At 35.6% G+C, this 20,133-nt stretch overlaps 2 protein-coding genes across 2 annotated transcripts; one reads left to right on the forward strand and one right to left on the reverse strand.

The window, feature by feature from the left end:
* Window positions 1-458: 458 nt before the first annotated feature.
* Window positions 459-2,516, forward strand: LOC104211304 (uncharacterized protein At5g41620-like). The gene is made up of 2 exons (XM_009760342.2): window positions 459-794; window positions 1,452-2,516. Exons 1-2 carry the CDS (start codon window positions 639-641, stop codon window positions 2,415-2,417), a joined length of 1,122 nt encoding a protein of 373 aa, XP_009758644.1. The 5' UTR covers window positions 459-638; the 3' UTR covers window positions 2,418-2,516.
* Window positions 2,517-3,758: 1,242 nt separating this feature from the next.
* On the reverse strand, window positions 3,759-11,284 carry LOC104211306 (cytochrome P450 89A2-like). Its single transcript, XM_070149144.1, has 6 exons — window positions 11,092-11,284; window positions 10,654-10,746; window positions 7,220-7,490; window positions 5,164-5,214; window positions 4,315-4,567; window positions 3,759-4,283 (listed from the first exon to the last, which is right to left on the reverse strand). The coding sequence occupies exons 1-6, from the start codon at window positions 11,282-11,284 to the stop codon at window positions 3,759-3,761; spliced, it is 1,386 nt and encodes a 461-aa protein (XP_070005245.1).
* Between the last annotated feature and the right edge of the window lie 8,849 nt (window positions 11,285-20,133).

Here is a 20,133-nt window from a genome sequence, read left to right on the forward strand (position 1 = left end):
AGTAAAAAGTTTGTGGGGCCATGACTTTTATGTGACTATAAAAGCTTCTCATTAAGGGTAAATAGGTTAAATAAAAGAGTTTAAAGTTGAATTATTTCCAAATTTAGAAATGTGTCATTTATTTTGGAATAAACTAAAAAGGAAAGCACCTCATTTAATATGAAACGGAGAGAGTATTAACTTAATTATAATAAATTAGTATAATTTGATATAAATATTGGAGACACGTGATGTGGGGAGGGACGACCGACACCAATTACAGTATGTTGGTGTTTTGTGAAAATTTTCTAAATTCTCGCCAATATCCGTAACATTTTAAGCCGTTAAAAGGGGCCCTTGTTTTTCATAAAATCTTGCCAATTTAAGCTAGCAGCAACGGCTACAATTGCATTTAAAGATACTCCCATTATATATGGCAGTTTGAAACCAAAAGGACAATAGCTCTGATTTGCATGCTAATCATTCTTTCGAAATACGCTAAAGCCTAAAAGGGGTACGTTGAAGACCCCATTATTTCTTTCCTAGCAATAGCATAAACATATTTCCCAATTCTCTGTAACAGTTGATTTCCCTTGCCAAGAAAATTCAAGAAAAAGTTGCTACTCAACTTAAAAGAAACTGCAGTTCCATAGTGGAAAATGAACTCATTAAGATCACCTTCTCTGCAGAAAGATAATTCCAACTACAAGTATATGCAAACAAATAAAGACAAAGAATTGTCGGTTACTAAAGAAAGAATTTTGAAGTCATCCAAATTGGGTTCAGTGCATCCTTTTCATGCCCCTCTTTCTGAGGTGAGTGCTAATTTTCTTGGAATACATATTGTGGTTTTTTCCCTTACTACCTACTGTCTAATTTATCTTTAGAGATCCCAAGTGGGTAGTCATAGAAGAAGAAAACATATCAAGGCCGATTTCTTGGTTGCTTTAGAAGAAGAAAAAATATTTAAGTAATCTGTTTTATATAGTGTTTTGGTGGCAGTACCTCATCCAAGGTATTGGATTTTAAATATTGGAGCGACTTGATTAGCGAGGATTCATATACAGAATTCATATAGCTGACCTAACTAGCTTGAAATTGAGGCCAAGTTGTTGGTGTACCTTATCCAAAGTTTCCACTTCACTTCTCTTTTTAAGTGCTCTATTTGCAACTTCCCAATAATTTCGTCTGCTATGAAACAAAGAGGTAAAACAGGCCAATTAAGATTTGTTACTATAAATGACTTCAAATTTCATCTCAGGAAATGGACAAAAAATTTATGAACAGGCATGACTTGGTTCTAGTTCAGGTTCTATCAAAGTCGACAGGTCATGATATGGTGTTGAAATGATGTAATTTTGAATTTTTGCTGTCGTGGAATATTTTTTGTAACAACTCCCAATCTATCACTGCCCTTTTCTGTTAGCTACTTTACATTGAAATATACAGCTAATACAAGAATGAATATGCAGCTTGATCAGACACAAAATCACGGACAAACAGAACGGTTGAAGGGTGTCTATAATGGCCTTACCACATCTAAAGAGCTGTTGCATGTTCTGAGTCATGTCGAACAGCGGGAAACTACATGTTTATCCCTTTTCTCATCTATAAAAACTGAGCTTGACCGGTTGTGTAATCAGGTGTCTAAACTAATAAACGAACACAGATATAACCACAGTGACCTTGATCTCCTCTTGAAGAAGTTTGAAGAAGAAAAGATGTCCTGGAAGATCAAAGAGCAAGACAACATTCATACTGCCATTACATCCGTAGCGTGGGAGCTCAAGATAGAGAAGAAGCTGAGGAACCAAACTGAGAGATTAAATAAGAAGCTTGGTAGAGAATTGGCGGATACAAAGACATCTCTTTCGAAAGTAGTTAAAGAACTTGAAGACGAGAAGAAGGCCAGAGAGATATTGGAGCAAGTCTGTGAAGAATTAGCTAGAGGTCTCGGAGAAGATAGAGCTGAGGTGGAAGAATTGAAGAGACAATCTGCTAAAATTTGTGAAGAGGTGGAAATGGAACGGAAAATGCTTCAACTAGCTGATGCGATGCGCGAGGAAAGAGTTCAAATGAAGCTTTCAGATGCCAAGTATCAATTTGAGGAGAAAAATGCAGTTGTTGATAAGTTAAGGAATGAATTTGAAGGGTATTTTAGATCTAAAAAGGGCCATGAACAAGGTGGTGATTTGCATAATTTTGAAACGATCAATGAGCTCGAGAGACGTTTGAGAGAAACGCTTCCAAGCACACACCATTACCAAGATAAAGAAAAGGCAGATGGAGAAGTACTCACTAAGGAAGAGAATGGAGACAAAGATGATTCAGCTGATAGCGATCTTCATTCCATTGAATTAAACATGGTTGATAATGGCAAGAGCTATCAATGGTGCACTGCTTTACAGAATGATCCAATATTTTCGGTTTCTGATTAGAATAAAGAGAGGAGGTCCATCTCGGAGAAATTCCCAAGACAAAGCGCTTCCTTAGAAAGGGAAACTTCAGATGGCATAGAGTGGGAATTCTCAGCGGGAGAGAAAGAAAACATGAACACTTTGGATAGAGGAATCTCAAACTTTCATAATAATGGAGGAATACTAGACTTCTCTTCTCAAGCAGGGAAAAAGGATTGTGGAGATGAGATTGAGAGATATAAAATGATCAAGGAACTTCGAGATCATATTGTTTCTGCTTCAACAATAACATCTTCTCAAGACTTTTCTAGTCCAACCGAGAATTGGAGTCAGCACAGATTTTCTTCCGATGATCCTAAAAAAGTGATGGGCAAGGAATTTTTCGTCTTGTAGGAAGCAACTTGAACGAAAGCCAGTATGCCATTTTCAAGAATCCATCATAAAATGCATGTTTGTCCTCCTGATCCACAGATTGCATAATTATATGGACATAATTATGTTGTTCTTTGTCTGAACTAATAGCTGAATATTTAGGAATGTGGACAGAATCTTGTGTTTTCGCTGTTTGTACAAGATAAACAGTACAAAAGTGTGCTGATGTGGCAACGAAAAGGCCACAAGTGCATTTTGCTGTGAACTTTATGCATTCTTCAATACATTGTATGATTCTCTTCATTTCTTAACCCCTAATGGGTTCCCTAGTATCGAATCTGCTCCTTTTTGTTCTTTATGTGTTTCATCATGTCCACTTCTGTTATGCTTAGCCTACTATACAGTGGCAGAGCTACATGGTTTGAAGGAGAGGTTCAATTTGTCAGAAAATTATACTGTGCAAATAGGGCAAAAACAATTATTTGTATTTGTATAAATTGTTGAATCTTCCCAACATAAGGGAAGCTTTTAGTATAATCGCAAAGGGTGACACTACCCATTCGTTCCAGGTAACAGTAAAAGCAAACTGCCTCTTGAGTGCTCAAGTGGAACTCCACAGGTTGAAGAATAAAGTTGCCATTCTGCGTTTGATAGAAGAATGTAAAACTCTAATTGAGAAATTTTCTTTGGAGAGCTTTACAAAGTAAGTCTGAATAATATTCAGTAGGTGCAATTTATCATTGGAGAGAAATATTTTTTTACTGATCATTAATAAACACTGGATCATCAGTTTAAGGGAATATTCTCCATGTGCTCAAGTTTATTACTAATAAACCTTTTTCATGGATAAATAGGTACTCCATTCAACAGTTGAGTTCCCTTCCTGATCCTTTCTTATTGGAGAAACATCAACAACTTCATGGGAAAAGAAAACCAAACAAATACACAACATAGTAACTCGTACTATATTACATAACAAGAATTAGCAGATCATTCAAGTTGATTTATTCTTGGACGGATGCGAGCACGCAATGGATTCTTCATTGTAACAGTGAATTCCAGCTTCTCAGATAGATCCACATTGTCTCCATCCGCAGTTGTCCATTCAAAATGCCAGATCAAGTTAGCCACAAAGTACTCTAAATGGAGCATAGCCAAACCATAGGCTGGACATATTCTTCTCCCAGCACTAAAGGGTATCATCTTGATCTCTCTACTCCCTGTTATATCGAATTCTTCTGTATCACCACCATCCCCGAATAAAAACCTATCTGGTTTAAAATCCAAGGGATCCTCCCAAACATGTGGGTCCCAACCCATTTCTGCAATCATGAAATTGATTGTTGCATCCTTAGGGATGACATAACCGTTTAGTTCCACTTCCTGTGTCACCATGTGCGGCTGCAGGAAGTGACCGGGCGGGTGCCGCCTTAGACCTTCCAAGATCACTGCTTTTATGTAAGGCATTTTCTCTAAATCTTCCTCTTTTACTACCCCCTGATCTACGACTGATCCCTTTGGCTTCGGATTCCCTCTATATATGCACTACTACCTCAGATATTTCTTGGTATAGTTTTTCCTGAATAGAAGGGTATTTGACCAAGTTGGCCATAATCCATTGTAATGAGGTGGACGTAGTATCTGTGCCAGCGGTGAGGAACTCACTGCAGAGGCTAACAATCTCTCCATGATTAACCTTCCTCTTTTTCTCTGGCAATTCCAAATTCAGCAACGTATCCACATAAGCCATCACTTCTTCTTCCTCATGATGATTCAAACCATAGTACTTGTGGAGAGTACTAAATTTGTCGTAACCAAAAATTTTAATTAAAAAAAAAAAAGTTAAAGAGACAATGATGATAGCTTCCATTTACAATTTTTTCGTTGTGTGTATAGCCTCGTCCAATTATAGTATACGTATGGAGTAATAGTTTAGGCTGAAACTGTTAAGAACAAAAGATGATAATCGAATATGACGTACGTTTGCTCAAAGTTAAGATTGTTTGAGAAAACCTTTTCACGTTTTCAGTAATTATAGTAGAATATTGTATTGAAAGTGTACAGCAAATTTGTCTTAGAGACAGACATACTTCATGTCCTTTCTATTCTAAAACATAAATTATTTAATTCCACGTTAATTTGCTCTCAATCAATCCAAGCGGGCCACTGACGACCAATCTGGAAAATGACTTCCGGACAGAATCTAAGGAAATCATTTTCGTGAGATTTTATTTGGTTTTCCTCAGTATTTAAGTCAATAAAATATGAAAATTGTTAACAACATGCAAACACTTTTATCTCAACAAAATCATGTGTATGGTATTATCGCAGTAATGTAAGGATCAAATACTGTTATGCACACACTGAATTGTGAATATAAATTAAATACTCTTACCACTTCCTGAAAATGCACAAATAGCCTATAAATACCTTTGCAAGCAGCTTCCTGAAAAAGTTTTAAGTAGATTTGCAAGCTGTTTCCTTAAGTAGTACACTGTCCATTATTAAGAATGAAATTTGTGAAACTGTGCAAGATTTTTTAATCACAGGAACCTTGTATAAAGCTATAAACTGCACTGCACTTACTCTGGTGCCTAAGGTTCCAAATCCAGATACAGTTAAAGACTATAGGTCTATTCTTGCTGTACAGTGCTATACAAGATTATTGCTAAGGTCATCACCAGCAGATTACAAAAAGTAATGGCCTACATCATCTCAGAGGCTCACGAGCAATTTCTTCAAGTCCACTTACAAGTAGCTTATTATCGTAATATGCTAACAGCTTCCATTCTTCTATAAAAAATTCATTTGACAGTAATTTAAAAGTGAATAATACATCACTCTTTTTTATAATTTCTCTACTTTTATTTTGCAATTTAATTGTATAATAAAAAGTGCATTGTTTTACGTTTAATTGAATCGGACAACGTAATCCTTCGGTTATTACTTCCTCCGTTGGCCTTTTTATTTTGGTCCAAAATAAGTGTCTTTTCACATCAAGGAGGAATTAATTTTATTTTTCCAAAGTTTGCTCTTATTTACATATCTTAATATGTCAAGATAATAATTAATTAAGGGTAATTTAGTGAATACATCTTTTTCCTATAAGAAATCGTATTTAAGAGGTGTGCCAAAGATTAAAAAATCACTTATTATAGTTCGTGGGAGTATTTTTGGGTATTAATGAAACAGGAAAAGACAAATTGAGAGTTCGGAGAGACCCATAATGTTTTGCAGAGTATGCGCGGAATATAAGGCAGAAACATTTTTTTTAAAATTTAAAAGAGGCCATGAATTTATTTTTTTCAAATGTTTCAAATACTGAGTTTCATTTTTAGTAAATACTAGTTTCGCTATAAGTATTTGCAAATAGCTGCGTTACTTCAAATTCAAGTGAATATTGAAATAGTGATTTAAAGGTGCATTTGAATGAAATATTGGCTTTCAGCTACAAATGATAACTTTCACAAACGTATATTTCAAGCGAACTTCTGATCTAGATGCAAATTACACAAACTCTTTAAGTTCAACTTCAACTGTAAATATATATATTTTCTCAATTTCAACTAAAATATTGTCCGAAGATCTGCTTGATATTATCGATGAATGAAAGTTAAAATATTATGCAATCTAACTAAAACACAAAGGATCGTGCATGAAAATGTAGCCAAAAACAGAAGAAAAAGACCAAAATTGTTATAAAATAAATATTGTAAAGTAAAGACAAGTATAGAGAGAAACCGATATGTTATTTAACTTCAAACTAATGTACATAATGAACTAAAATCTCCTCTATTTATAGAAGAAAAGAAGTTATTGTGTAAGCTGCTACTCCATACTGCTGTGTAAGCTGCTACTCCATACTGCTGTGTAAGCTGCTACTATACTAGGTATGAATAATTTTCTACCGGGGGTAATGTTTATCCATAATGAAGTACCGAAAGGATAAGCTTATTATACCAGGTATAGATAATCTTCTACCGGTGGTAATGTTTATCCATAATGGAGTATCGAAAGGATAAGCTTATTGTACCAATTATGAATAATCTTCTACCGGGGGTACTGTTTATCCATAATGGAGTATTGAAAGGATAAGCTTATTTTACCAGGTATGGATAATCTTCTACCGGGGGTAATATTTATCCACAACGGATTACTAAATGAACATCAAATATAATATATTTATAAGACTCCCCCTTCGATGTTCATTAAAAGATAATGTGCCTCATTAAAACCTTACTAGGAAAAATTTCGTGGCAAAAAATTCTAGTAAAGGAAAAAGAGTACACATATTTAGTAACACGCGTAACTAGTTGTCTCATTAAGAACCTATAAGGAAAATCCTGTGGGAAAAACCTTAGTAAGGGAAAAAGAGTATAGCTCGTATTTTACTCCCCCTAATAAAAAACCTGTTTCAAATATTTGAGTCTCCGCATTTGAATCTTGTATACCATCTTCTCAAAAGTTGAAGTTGGCAAAGATTTAGTGAATAAATCTGCTGGAGTGTCACTTGAACGGATCTCCGCAATATATGCTTAATCCCGTTCCAATGTCTCCATGTAGGAGAAGAGCTATATCTTGCTAGTAAATTAACAGAAAATGCTATGTCAGGCCTTGTAGCATTAACAAGATACATAAGTGTACCAATTGCACTAAGATAAGGTATTTCAGGACCAAGGAGTTCCTCATCCTCTTCTGGAGGTCGAAATAGATCCTTATTCACTTCAATTGATCAGACAACCATTGGTACTTAATGAGTGCGCTTTCTCCATCTAGAAGCATTTTAAGACCCTTTCTGTATAGACAGATTAATGGATAAAGATTTTGTCTGCTAAATGTTCAATTTGCAGACCAAGACAAAGTTTTGTCTTTCCAAGATCTTTCATCTCAAATTCTTTCTTAAGATATTCAATTGCCTTTTGGAGCTCTTCTGGAGTTCCAACAAGATTTATGTCATCAACATAAACTACAATTATAACAAATTCTGATGTCATTTTCTTTATAAAAATATATGGACAAATAATATCATTTATGTGACCCTCTTTTAGCAAATATTCACTAAGGCAATTATACCACATGCGGTCAGATTGCTTTAAACCGTACAAAGATCTTTGTAATCTAATTGAATATATTTTCTGAGATTTTAAATTTGCTTCAGGCTTTTTAAATCCTTCAGGGATTTTCATATAAATTTCATTATCAAGTGAACTGTACAGATAAGTTCTAACTGCATCCATTAGATGTATTTCAATCTTTTCATATAATTCTAAATTGATGAGATATCGAAATGTTATGGCATCCATAGCCGGTGATATGTGTCATCAAAATCGACTCCAGGTCGTTGTGAGAATTCTTGTGCGACAAGGCGAGCTTTGTATCTTTCAATTTTATTTTTATCATTCATTTTTCGTACAAAAACCCATTTATGACCAACTGATTTTATACTAGCAGGTGTTTGAACTACTGGTCCCAAGACCTTTCTTTTAGCAAGTGCGTTCAATTATGACTGAATTGTCTCTTGCCATTTTGGCCAATCAAATCTTTGCCGACATTTTTCAATAGATCGGGTTTCAAGATCCTCACTATCTTGCATAATATTAAGTGCACCATTATATGCAAAAATATTATCCACCACTATTTCAGATCGATTTAAATTAATCCCATTGCTGGTAGAATTTATTAAAAGTTCCTCACTCACTTGAGCCTCCGGTTCATTGATTTCTTCAGGAATCTCAGAACTAATCAGATCTTGGGTCTCTTAAGGAGATCCCTTCGTAGTATCATTTTGATCATTTATCGATTTTCTTTTTCGAGGATTGCGATCCTTAGAATACAAAGGCCTACCGCTCTTCAGGCGTGCTTTAGATTCACTAGCTCTCATGCTAGTAGATGATTCTACTAAGACATCAATTCGGATAGGCACATTCTCTGCAAGGATATGTGACTTAGTTATCCTTTTCAAATCAGTAAACGTGTTTGGCATTTGATTTGCTATATTTTGTAAATGGATGATCTTCTGGACCTCCTGATTATATATAGGGGTACGTGGATCAAAATGAGATAATGATAAAAAATTTCACATAATGTCTCTTTTGATTTCCTTTTTCTCTCCCCCTAATTGTGGAAAATTTGTTTCATCAAACCGACAATCTGCAAATCGAGCATTAAATAAATCTCTTGTCAATGGTTCAAGATAGCGAATAATAGAGGGTGATTCAAACTCAACATATAATCCTAACCTTCTCTTTGGTCCCATCTTACTGCGGTGTGGTAGTGCTACTGGCATATATACAACATATTGAAAAATTCGTAAATGGGCAATATTTGGTTCATGACCAAAAACTAATTGTGACGGAGAATATTAATTATAATATGTCGGTCTGAGACGGATAAGTGATGTTGCATGCAAGGTAGCATGACCCCAAACAGTAGAGGCCAATTTATTTTCATATATAGTGGTCTTGCTATCAGTTGCAGGCGTTTAATAAATGACTCTGCAAGGCCATTTTGAGATGAACATAAGCTACAGGATGTTCAATTTTTATCCCAAGCGATAGACAATAATCATCAAAAGCATGAGATGAGAATTCTCCAACATTATCAAGGCGAATAGCCTTTATAGGATAATCTGGGAATTATGCCCTTAATCGAATTATTTAGGCTAATAGCTTTGCAAACATTAGGTTGCGAGATGATTGTAGGAACACATGAGACCATCTTGAAGATACATCTATTAGGACTATAAAATATTAAACAGCTCACTTGGTGGGTAAATAGGTCTACATATATCCCCATGTACACGTTCTAAAAAAGGGGGATTCAATGCCAACCTTCATTGATGTCTAGTGATCATTTTGCCTTTATAATAAGCATCACAAGAAAATTCATTATTTGTAAGAATCTTCAGGTTCAGTAATTCGTCTCATCATTATTGATCCAAGATGGCCCAAACGGCCATGCCAAAGCAAAAAAATATTTGAATCAGTAAACTTCTGGTTTACGATAGATTGTGCTTCAACTGTACTAATATCTGAATAGTATAAGCCGGAAAACAAAGTTGGTAACTTTTCTACAATGCACTTTTGGCCAGAAACATTCTTCGTAATACAAAGATATTCCATACTCGTTTTATCGAACGTCTCAACATGATACCCATTTCGGCGGATGTCTATAAAATTCAACAAGTTTCTTCGGGACTTGGAGGAGAATAATGCATTGTCTATAATAAGTTTTGTTCCCTTAGACAGAAATATAATGGCTTTTCCGGAGCCTTTAATCATACTTATTTACCAAAAATTGTTAAAACATTTGCTTTTTCTTTATGCAAATAAGAAAAGTATTTTTGATATTTGAATATGGCATGAGTTGTTCCACTAGCAATTACACAAGTATCTTCATGATTGGTCTTTGAACCAAACATAATTTGACGATTATCCATATTCTTCAAAATGACATAAACAAAATAAATATGACAGTAAATATCATTATCAAAGTACAACTTTTATTTATGTACAATAATTACATAACCATACTATCTACTACAAACAATAAAAATTAAAATATTTACATTTCTACAAATTCATCACCGATCACATGACTTGTTTCTTCTTTTGGGAGTGCAAAGTAATCAGCTACATTCAAATGCATGAGGTCTAAATTATTTTCAGAAATAAAATTTGCTTCAGCACTTTTCTTTGTCTTCTTTAGAGAGGCTTGATAAAGCTCAACCAGGTACTTTGGCGTACGACAGATATGTCACCAGTGCCTTTTTCCTTCACATCTATAACATACATTTTCTGCATTTGTTTCTTGTACCGCTTCATGCTTTTGTTCCTTCCTTTTCACTGCTGGTAGTGAGAAGGGTTCTTTGATGCATTATTATTACCATGATTAGAGTTTCTTCCTCGACCACGGCCATGACCACGACTGGGGCCAGGACCTCTTCCATACTTAGCTTGGTGAATGTTCGTCTCATTCACTTCAGGGAATAGACAAGAACCAGTAGGTCAGCTTTCACGGTTTTTCACTAATAGCTCATTATGTTGCTCGGCTACAAGAAGATATGAGATAAGTTAAGAATACTTTTTGAATCCCATCTCTCGATATTGCTGCTGTAGGAGCATATTCAATGCATGAAAAGTGGTGAAAGTTTTCTCCAACATATCATGATCAGTAATATTATCACCACATAATTTCAAGTGAAAAATAGTTCTCAATATAGCAGAATTATACTTGCTGATAGATTTAAAATTTTGTAGCCTTAAATGAGCCCAATCATATCGTGTTTGTGGAAGAACGACCATCTTCAGGTGGTCATATCTACCTTTCAAATTATTCCACAGTATGATTGGATCTTTAGCAATGAGATATTCCATTTTCAAGCCTTCATCAAAGTGATGGCATAGGAATATCATTGCTTTGGCACGGTCTTGGTTTGATGCTTGATTTTTGTCCTTAATAGTGTCTACCAGACCCATCGCATCAAGATGAATTTCAGCATCAAACACCCAAGACATGTAGCTTTTGCCCGATATATCCAGGGCTACAAATTCAAGTTTAAAAAGATTTGACATTATTTAGAAAAAGAAAGTTCGTACCTCTGATACTTTCAAAGTATTTGCTCGAGATGGCAGTGTCTCGTGCTGATAACGTGTTATAAAATAAATACTCTAAAGTAAAGACAAGTATAGAGAGAAATTGATATGTTATTCAACTTCAAACTGATGTAAATAATGAATTGAAATCTCCTTTATTTACAGAAGAAATGAAGTTGATGTGTAAGCTGCTACAACAAGCTGCTGTATAAGATGCTACTGTACCAGGTATGAATAATCTTCAAAGGGAGTAATGTTTATCCATAATGGAGTACCGAAAGGATAAGCTTATTGTACTAGGTATAGATAATCTTCTACCGGTAGTAATGTTTATCTATAATGGAGTACCGAAAGGATAATCTTATTGTACCAGGTATGGATAATCTTCTATTGAGGGTAATATTTATCCATAATGGAGTATCGAAAGGATAAACTTATTATACCAGGTATGGATAATCTTCTATCGGGGATAATGTTTATCCATAACGGAATACTAAATGAACTCCATAACATAATATATTTATAACGAAAATCTAATTGATCTCATTTTCTTTAGGAATAAGCTAAACATTCAAGTTTCACGCATTCATTAGTTTAGACTTTAGACTTCAGACCAGATTTGTTGAATATCATACTATATTATAAGCATAAAGATCAAAAGTTGAATGTGAAAGATCAAAATAACCCTATAAACTTAAGTGACTATAATACCCTTAAAAAAAATTATACCTTCATAAATAAGTACAATAATCAAACTTACATTAATTTCATTATTTTAAAATATAAAAAAATGTCTGTGCATTGGATGATAAAGTATAAACTAATTCAATTACTCCTTGAAAAGAAAGCTCAAGGAATTTTAATCAAGAAAGGAGTAATTAATATCTTTAATTTTAATGTAGAAAAGAGGAATAATTAAGTATAATAATGAATACTACTACTAATAATGTGAACGTTAGAGTAGATAGAGAGCCTACTGCTACAGTTATCATTTATATTGGTCTGTAGAACTGAATGTGCAAAATTTATAAGAAATCTCCACACTTTTAGCCATAGATACATAGTTCACTATGAAGTTGCAACTTTTTGGTTCCCTAAATAAATGAAAAATCGGCTGCATATAGTTTATATGCAAGTATATATTCTTGAGATCAAATTCACATGGTACATTTGTTCGAGAAGTCGATGCAATCCTCACCGAAGGATCTGAACAGCGTGAGTATCCATTCATTTAGGTAAAACACAATTCTTAATGATAGTATATATTCAATTCTTGATTCTATGTTTACAATGTAAATGAGAACTTTCGATAAATCTAAAAAAAGAAAAGCGAAAAAAGAGAGAAGGAAGATAAAATTTGTCCGTGGAAGCAAGAATTTCTCCATTAATTTGAATATTAATTAATCTTAGATCATATGCCTCTAATTACAATCTAAGTATAAACTTTTTGTTCCTAGATTAGCATGTAGTTAACTAATTTTATTTTTTAATTTTTCGTCTACAGTATTCATGGCTACAAAGTTAAAGAACTTTATGTCACGACCCAGAATCTCCACCATCGGGACCGTAATGGCGCCTAACATCACACTTGCTAGGCAAGCCAACGTTAGAGTTTTTATTAGCCAAACCCTTTACGTTTCAGTGATTAACAACAAACAAGCTAAAACAAGTGGAAATAAATGCGGAAGTAAGTAAATAGCCTTTTTGTTTATATACTATTACCATTATTACCTAGAATCTGGTGTCATAATCCACGAACATTCTAAGATTTTTACTACAAGCATTTGTTCGAAAGAAAATACAAATATTTACGAAATAAGGAAAACAACAAAGTTTGGGGTATAGAAGGGGACGTCAGGGCCTGCGGACTCCAACAGGACTACCTTGGGTCTCCATGCAAGTGAATCCTACAACCAACCTCTCAATCAGCACGAACCTGCTCCAAAATCTGCACAAGAAGTGCAGAGTGCAGTATCAGTACAACCGACCCCATGTACTGGTAAGTGCCAAGCCTAACATCGACGAGGTAGTGACGAGGCTATGGCGGAGCATTTATAATATAACCTGCATACAGTGTATAATAAAAGCAGAAAGAAAGGCATGATGAAATAAAGCACTAACTTGCAAGGAGTGAATACAGTTCTCAAAGCATCTCATCAGTGCTAAGCTATTACCAATCCTTAAGTGCAGTTTCAAACTACCATTTCAGCTAACACGGTCAAGGAAAATATGAACATAAAGGTTGTTGCGGCGTGCAACCCGATCCCACCATATCACAATAATCACAATCACAGTTCACCCTTAATTCACCACAATCCACCCTTGTTATACTTGTTACGGCGTGCAACCCGATCCCACCGTACATAGCATTTCACCCTTATTTCTCCTCAATATATCACCCTTATTCCACATGTTGCGGCGCGCAACCTGATCCCACCATATCAATATCATTTACTCAGCAAATACAAAAATTATACAATTCAAATCACAAACTCTTCATGAGGCTCAACTTCTAACCAAAACATCTAAGAAGATTATATACTATGAAACTTTACACAAGTAATAGTACTCAGCGAGACCAATCCAGAATATACCTTGAAAGTACCAATAACCAGCTCAAACAAATAATAAGAGACAACGAAGCTATGAAAAAACTAATACATCCAACAATAGATACAATGTTTAACAAGTAGCAAATAGGCATGGAATTACAAGTAAAGCATGTACAGTTAAGGCAGGAAAAGACAATATAAGAAGAACAGGAAGAAAACAGGCAAAATAGATAAATTGACAGCGCATAGGTACTCGTCACCTCACCTATACATCGCTCACATGGATTTCATTTAGCAAATAAGCCAAGGGTTACTAATCCCTTGAGCCAAAGTTAGACACGACAATTACCTCACTTCGCGGGCCAATCAATGCTTAATTACCGCTTTTCCTCCAGTATCCACCTCCGAGCCACTCATATCTAGTCACAATTAACTCAATAACATCAATTATTGCTAAAGGAATCAACTACAATGCATAAATTTTAATTTCTCAAACTTTTCCCCAAAAAGTCAAAAATTGACCTCGGGCCTGCTGGGTCAAAACTCGAGGTTCGGACCAAAATCCATTTATCCATTCACCCCCGAGCCCGAATATACAATTGGTTTTGGAATTCGACCTCAAATCGAGGTCTAAATCCCCAATTTGAAAAAATTCCCAATTCTTCCTAAATTCCTAGTTTTCTACCATGAAAGAACAAAGATTAGGGCTAGGAATTCAATGAGTGATGTTAGAAATGGAAGAAAATGAGTTAAAGAGTACAAACCTATAATTTGGTGTTGAGTTCCCCCTTCAAAATCGCATCTAGGGTTCGGATCTTTTCAAAATCTGTTATAGTTCTTCTATTTTTTTCTTAATATTCCCGTATATCTATCTATGTGCGTTTTATCAATTTTATTTGCCCTAAATTAGGGCTCAGATCTTTTAAGGCTTGTTATGTTTCTTATTTCTGTTGAACATTTTCCTTTAATGCTTCTGTATATCTATTCTGTGCATCTTTATTATAGTTTTCCTTTGGTTAATTACGCTGATTTTTACTTAGCCTAAAATGTAGGGTTTTTGATTCTTCAAAATCAAACAAATATCGGTCGAACTTTAATTATTTCCATCTATATGTCTTTGTGCATTTTTATTAAAGCTCCTTTGTATTTCTGCCTATTTACTTACATTAAATTTAGGGTTTTCATTATTTGGTTATTTTCCTTTAATGTTTCTGTCTATCTGTCTCTACGCACCTTTAACTCTTGTCGTTAACTGGTTGACTAATTTTACTCACCCTAAATTAAGGTTTTGAAATCTTTGCTAAGATTTCAGTCTTTCTTCTCCTGTACGATACTGATATTGCCTTATTTTGTTCGATTTGCCTGTTCTCATTATTTTCTTACCTTATTTGATCTGGTACTTGACTACTGATTGATTTTGTATAATGCTTTCCCTAATTTAAGTAGTACTAGCCTGATTATATGCTGCTAATTGATTGAACTCCGATTTTAATTGATTTTAGAGTTATTTCCCTTCCTTATTTGTGTAAGACTGATTCATTACCTTGTTTATCTACCTAGTTGAGTACTATTTAAACGCCTTCCCCATTCCCTTAAAAACAAGAATCGAACTCACTGATTCTGACTAAAAAAGCTTAAGCTCTCTCTTGCTCTCTTGTTCTGATTTCTATGCTAAGTGTCTCTTGATTTGGCCGGCTGAAAGCCAAGGCCAAAATTATTCTGGAACTTCATTACTGTGGTATACTTACTTGCTTTCTCACTTAACTGGCATGCCCAAACCGTTGAAAATTTCATTCTCTATGCTTTGCTTGACTAGCCTGTTTCAATTCTCAGCATGATTTTGTCCTTCACATGACTGTGTGATTCCATTTAGTAACACTGTTAACCTAGAACCAATTGGCTTCGAATAATGTGAATATTCTCATGAGTTAGTCTAAGGTTCAATCTGTTTCATGCATGGTTGTTAATTTTGCACCTATTTTGAACTTTGCATATTACAAACATGTAATCAGTTAGCTTGTTGCTTAACTCATATGTCATGTTTATTTAACTCAAATGTTTCTGCCTAATTGTTGTTGTGATTAAACCATAACTGTTTTGAATACTAGCATGAGTATTTAGCTTAACTAGACTTCAACATATTTGAACTATGTGTTTAAGCATGAATTATGTATGTTTCCCTGGTGCAGTTCTGCCTGCAATTCTATGTTCTGAATCTTGTTTCTTCTGAAATCCAACTATCTTTTAAAAACCTGGACCTTCTCTCTTTATATACTCTTAGTCCCTTAGGTTCTCAACCATCCCGGTGTGAGCACTACCTAGGGTCCTTGAGACTCATTTGAACTCTAACACATTGGGGGCTGGTTTTTCAATCTTTTATGACCTCTTTTCTGAATGTGTGATTCTGGTGTGAGCATTGCCGGGGTCCCTGAGGCCCTTGGGAACTTTGACTCACTGAAAGCCTGGTTCTAATGTATTGTGGATGAATCACTGTTATGCTTCAAAGTTGTTATGTGGGAAGGCCTGGTTCCCAGGTTTATTTGGGCCTACGAAGGCTCCCTATAGTGTAGCTATTACCATTATGTAATTCATTTGGCTATTCTGGTCTATAATAACTATGTAATAATAAATTTGGAGATATTTAGTAAAGTTGGGGGGTGGGGGTTTCTTATAGCTTTTGTTAATAACTATAGGATTTAATTATGCTGATTGAATTGTGTGAGTACTATACTGTGTTTAGAAATCCTGCTTATAGGACTTTCATGATCATCTTGATTTTGTATTTTACATTTGCATACTAGAGATCCTGCTTATAGGACTTTCGTTTAATTTTGTACATTAGAACTCCTGTTCATAGGACCTATACATGTTTTCAACAAATGTGCATTAGCAATCATGCCTATAGGTTCTTGTTATTTGAGCTAACTATCCTTCTTGGCAATTTGTTTAATTTCTGCCCGTACACAGCTAATAGATATCATGCCTATAGGATTAAAAAATTAATTTCAAATTTAGAAATCATGCCTACAAGGTTTAAGTCAATTCAGCAATTAGAAAGCATGCTGATAGGAAATAAAAATCTATCTTTACAAGTTAAAATCAGTGCTACACCCAAAAACCATGTCTATAGGTCTGTAATTAATAAGCTTGTAGAAATCATGCATATAGGATCCTGTTGATCGATTCTGAATTCAACCGCTATTGTCAATCACTTAGGCAACGTAACTGTAGGACTTTATAATGATTCTAGGTTTATAATTGTGACATATTACTAGCTGAAGTGCCCAGGTTCATGCTGAATAAAATCAGTAGGCAAACAAATAGGTCTTAATGTTGGCCTTAATAAAACTGCCTTTGTACTCTATTTTTTTTCTCACGTAGATATCCTGCCTATAGGATTCCAAAGTTAATAAAGTTTGCTGATTCAATTGCGTGCTTTTGTTGCCTATGTGTGGAGGTCAATATGAGCCCATACTTGTCCTTTATTTGAAAGTCCTATTTGTTTTGTTTGTTGCCTAGATTTCACAGTTTGAGCAGCCTAAGTTGAGTACAGAACAATCCAAGATAGAGTCCCAACGCCTCCAGGACCATAAGTATGGGACACGTGCACGCATAGGGTATGTTTTAGAATCAACTAGTGCACTTTAGGTAACAACTTAAAGATAGTAATCGGGGAGCAAGAGATGATAGTTTGTGCCCGCTGAATAATATGAGTAACACCCCGACTCAAGGGAGTTACGAAGTATTATTTATGTTGCACAGGGTGATCCTTTAGGCTAAAAAACTTAGGACCCCCTATCCCTATTAAATAATCCCCTCGCTTCTTATTAGACTAATTCATTGTTCAAGTTCGGCTGGGACCCACCGTTGTGGACCTCGAGGGGTGCTTAAGACCTTTCCCTCAAGGTAATTTTGAGCTATTACCCAATCTCTAGTTATGTAAACTGGTTATATGAGTTATTTGCTCTAGGTGCCCCAATGCGCCTTAATCCGTTAGGTGGCGACTCTTTCAATTCCAATTCCCTACCCTCTCAAAAAAGGAGTTGTCCTAGAAAAGTTGAAACCTGATTTTGCGAGAAAAAGGGGGCGCGACAGCATGACGACTCTACTGGAGATGTCTTTAGGCTCTTACTGTAACGAACTTGTTTGTGAATTAGTCTTTAAGAATGTCTTTATTATCCGTTAATACTTGCACACCCCTTACCTTTCCCACTCTATGTGAATTTATTTGCTTATCTTCATTCATTTATGATTTCTCTTCCCTCTTTATCACTTTTACTATGTAAACTTACTTGTCTACTTGTTTTTCTTTCTTAAATGTCTTTACAATTATTAAATACCACATTTTATCATTATTCATCATGCAAATACTTGGCAACGTGTTATTTTCTTTTGCATAATTTCATGTTCAACATCATATTCCACTCGTGCGTACTAATACTATAGCGACGCTTGATGAGTGTCCGCGATCTTCCTAAAATCACCCTTTAAATTTGGAAAGGTTTATTTGCGGTAAAACTAGTCGATCAGTAGTGTAGTCGACAGTTCCGTGCCTTTCCCACTAAAGTTGTCCGCTTGAGGATATCAGTCTAGACTTCTATAGAAACCTTACTCTGATAATGACTGTGCATGCATCATGATCAAACCTAGCCTGGGTTAATATGTTGTCCGCATAATAACCCTCTAATAAAGCCTTGTCCAAAGTCCACCGGGATTTCCATAATCCCAACGGGCGCAACCACGATATATGCATTATTTGGATAGATAAATGCCGACATGCTAATCGTTAATGTGTAAGTAGTCGAATCCAGAGGGGGCAAGGGTCGAACTCTATTTATTTTTGCAGAAAATGAGGCACGAAGTTCTCAGGTTCGGCATGGTCCAAAGTATACCACCATTGTTGTTATATTGGTGGGAAAACCTTTCGCCAAGCGAAAAAAATCACGTGAAAAGGGTTCTTGGAAATTTACCTTCCTTATTGGACATCTAACCAAACAGTATGTTGATCGAGGCTACTACTATGTTCTGGGATAGAGAAATATTTGTACTCCGTTTTGGCAATATAGAAATGACTCCTCTTTTGGAAGAAATAGGAGGATTCGCTGGATTACCATGGGATAGTCCCGGTTTACTAGTACCGAAAAACTGCACTACTAGGGGGTTTCTGATGATGATGGGTCTGAGAAATAATGATGACTTGGAGTGCCTGAAGAAGTCCTACATACCGTTCGACTTCCTCTATGAACGATATGGACATAGCAAATCTTACTGTATCTTTCATGATGAATTCTCCATCACTTCCCTGGGTTGGACTCATCGTAGTGTTTTTGTATTCATCGTCTGCTTTCTGGGTATGATAGTGTTCCCAAGCCAAGGGGACAGAATTCACACCATGTTGGACATGGTAACCAAAGCTTTAATAGAGGGAATTGAGGGACAAACCTATACTATTGTTTTGATGATTGTAGCAGACATATACCGGGCTCTGGATCATTGCAAGAAAGAGTTCAAACATTTTGAGGGTTGCAACTTGCTATTGCAGATTTGGTTGTTAGAACATCTTTAGAGGGGTCGGTACCACCAAGAGTTTCCATGGAGACCAGGGAACGATCATATAGATTTTCACCATCCTAAAAGAATGACATTTATCCTAGACAGATTTGCACCGCCCGAGAATGCTACAGAATGGGCATAGTTTTTCAGTAATTTGATCGAGGACTAGGTTCACTGGATGTTCGAGTGGTTCCCTACTAATGAATTCATCATAAGATCCAGGGATGTTCCGCACTTGGTGTTGATTGGGTTAAGGGAAATACATCCATATGTTCCTATCAGAGTCATGAGACAAGTTGGTAGAAAACAAGTCATACCACGAGTCTCCAAAATGAGTCATTACAGAGCAGAATTTCAAGACGATGCCATTCCATACAAATGTGAGGCCCAGCATATGTGGCATTTGAAGATTATCGTGGAAAAGGATACCATCGAGCCAGATCGATATCACGCCGGTCATATGTACTTCTACCCATCATGGTTAGAAGATAACATAGTAGGAATGGTCGAGCTAGGGATTGGTCAAGGAAACAGAGTCATAGATGAGGTTGCTGAAGCACAAGTGAAATATGAGAGGCTACGCAAAAGATTCCTTGAGTCGGAAGCCAGGAATTTGTAACAACACAAGTCAGACATGGAGTCAATTAACGAGTGGAAGGAAATAAC

Source organism: Nicotiana sylvestris, chromosome 6 (genome assembly GCF_000393655.2).
Source record: "Nicotiana sylvestris chromosome 6, ASM39365v2, whole genome shotgun sequence".
NCBI classification, from domain to species: Eukaryota; Viridiplantae; Streptophyta; class Magnoliopsida; order Solanales; family Solanaceae; genus Nicotiana; species Nicotiana sylvestris.

What these genes read in the sequence shown, in the direction of transcription:
- LOC104211304 (XM_009760342.2), top strand. Translation starts at nt 639, where the DNA reads ATGAACTCATTAAGATCACCTTCTCTGCAGAAAGATAATTCCAACTAC. An exon ending in TTCATGCCCCTCTTTCTGAG is followed by an intron (nt 795 to 1,451) that starts GTGAGTGCTAAT and finishes ATGAATATGCAG; the next exon opens with CTTGATCAGACACAAAATCA.
- LOC104211306 (XM_070149144.1), bottom strand. Translation starts at nt 11,284, where the DNA reads ATGTCTTGGGTGTTTGATGCTGAAATTCATCTTGATGCGATGGGTCTG. An exon ending in ACTGTGGAATAATTTGAAAG is followed by an intron (nt 10,747 to 11,091) that starts GTAGATATGACC and finishes TATTCCCTGAAG; the next exon opens with TGAATGAGACGAACATTCAC. An exon ending in CTTCAACTTTTGAGAAGATG is followed by an intron (nt 5,215 to 7,219) that starts GTATACAAGATT and finishes AAACTTTTTCAG; the next exon opens with GAAGCTGCTTGCAAAGGTAT.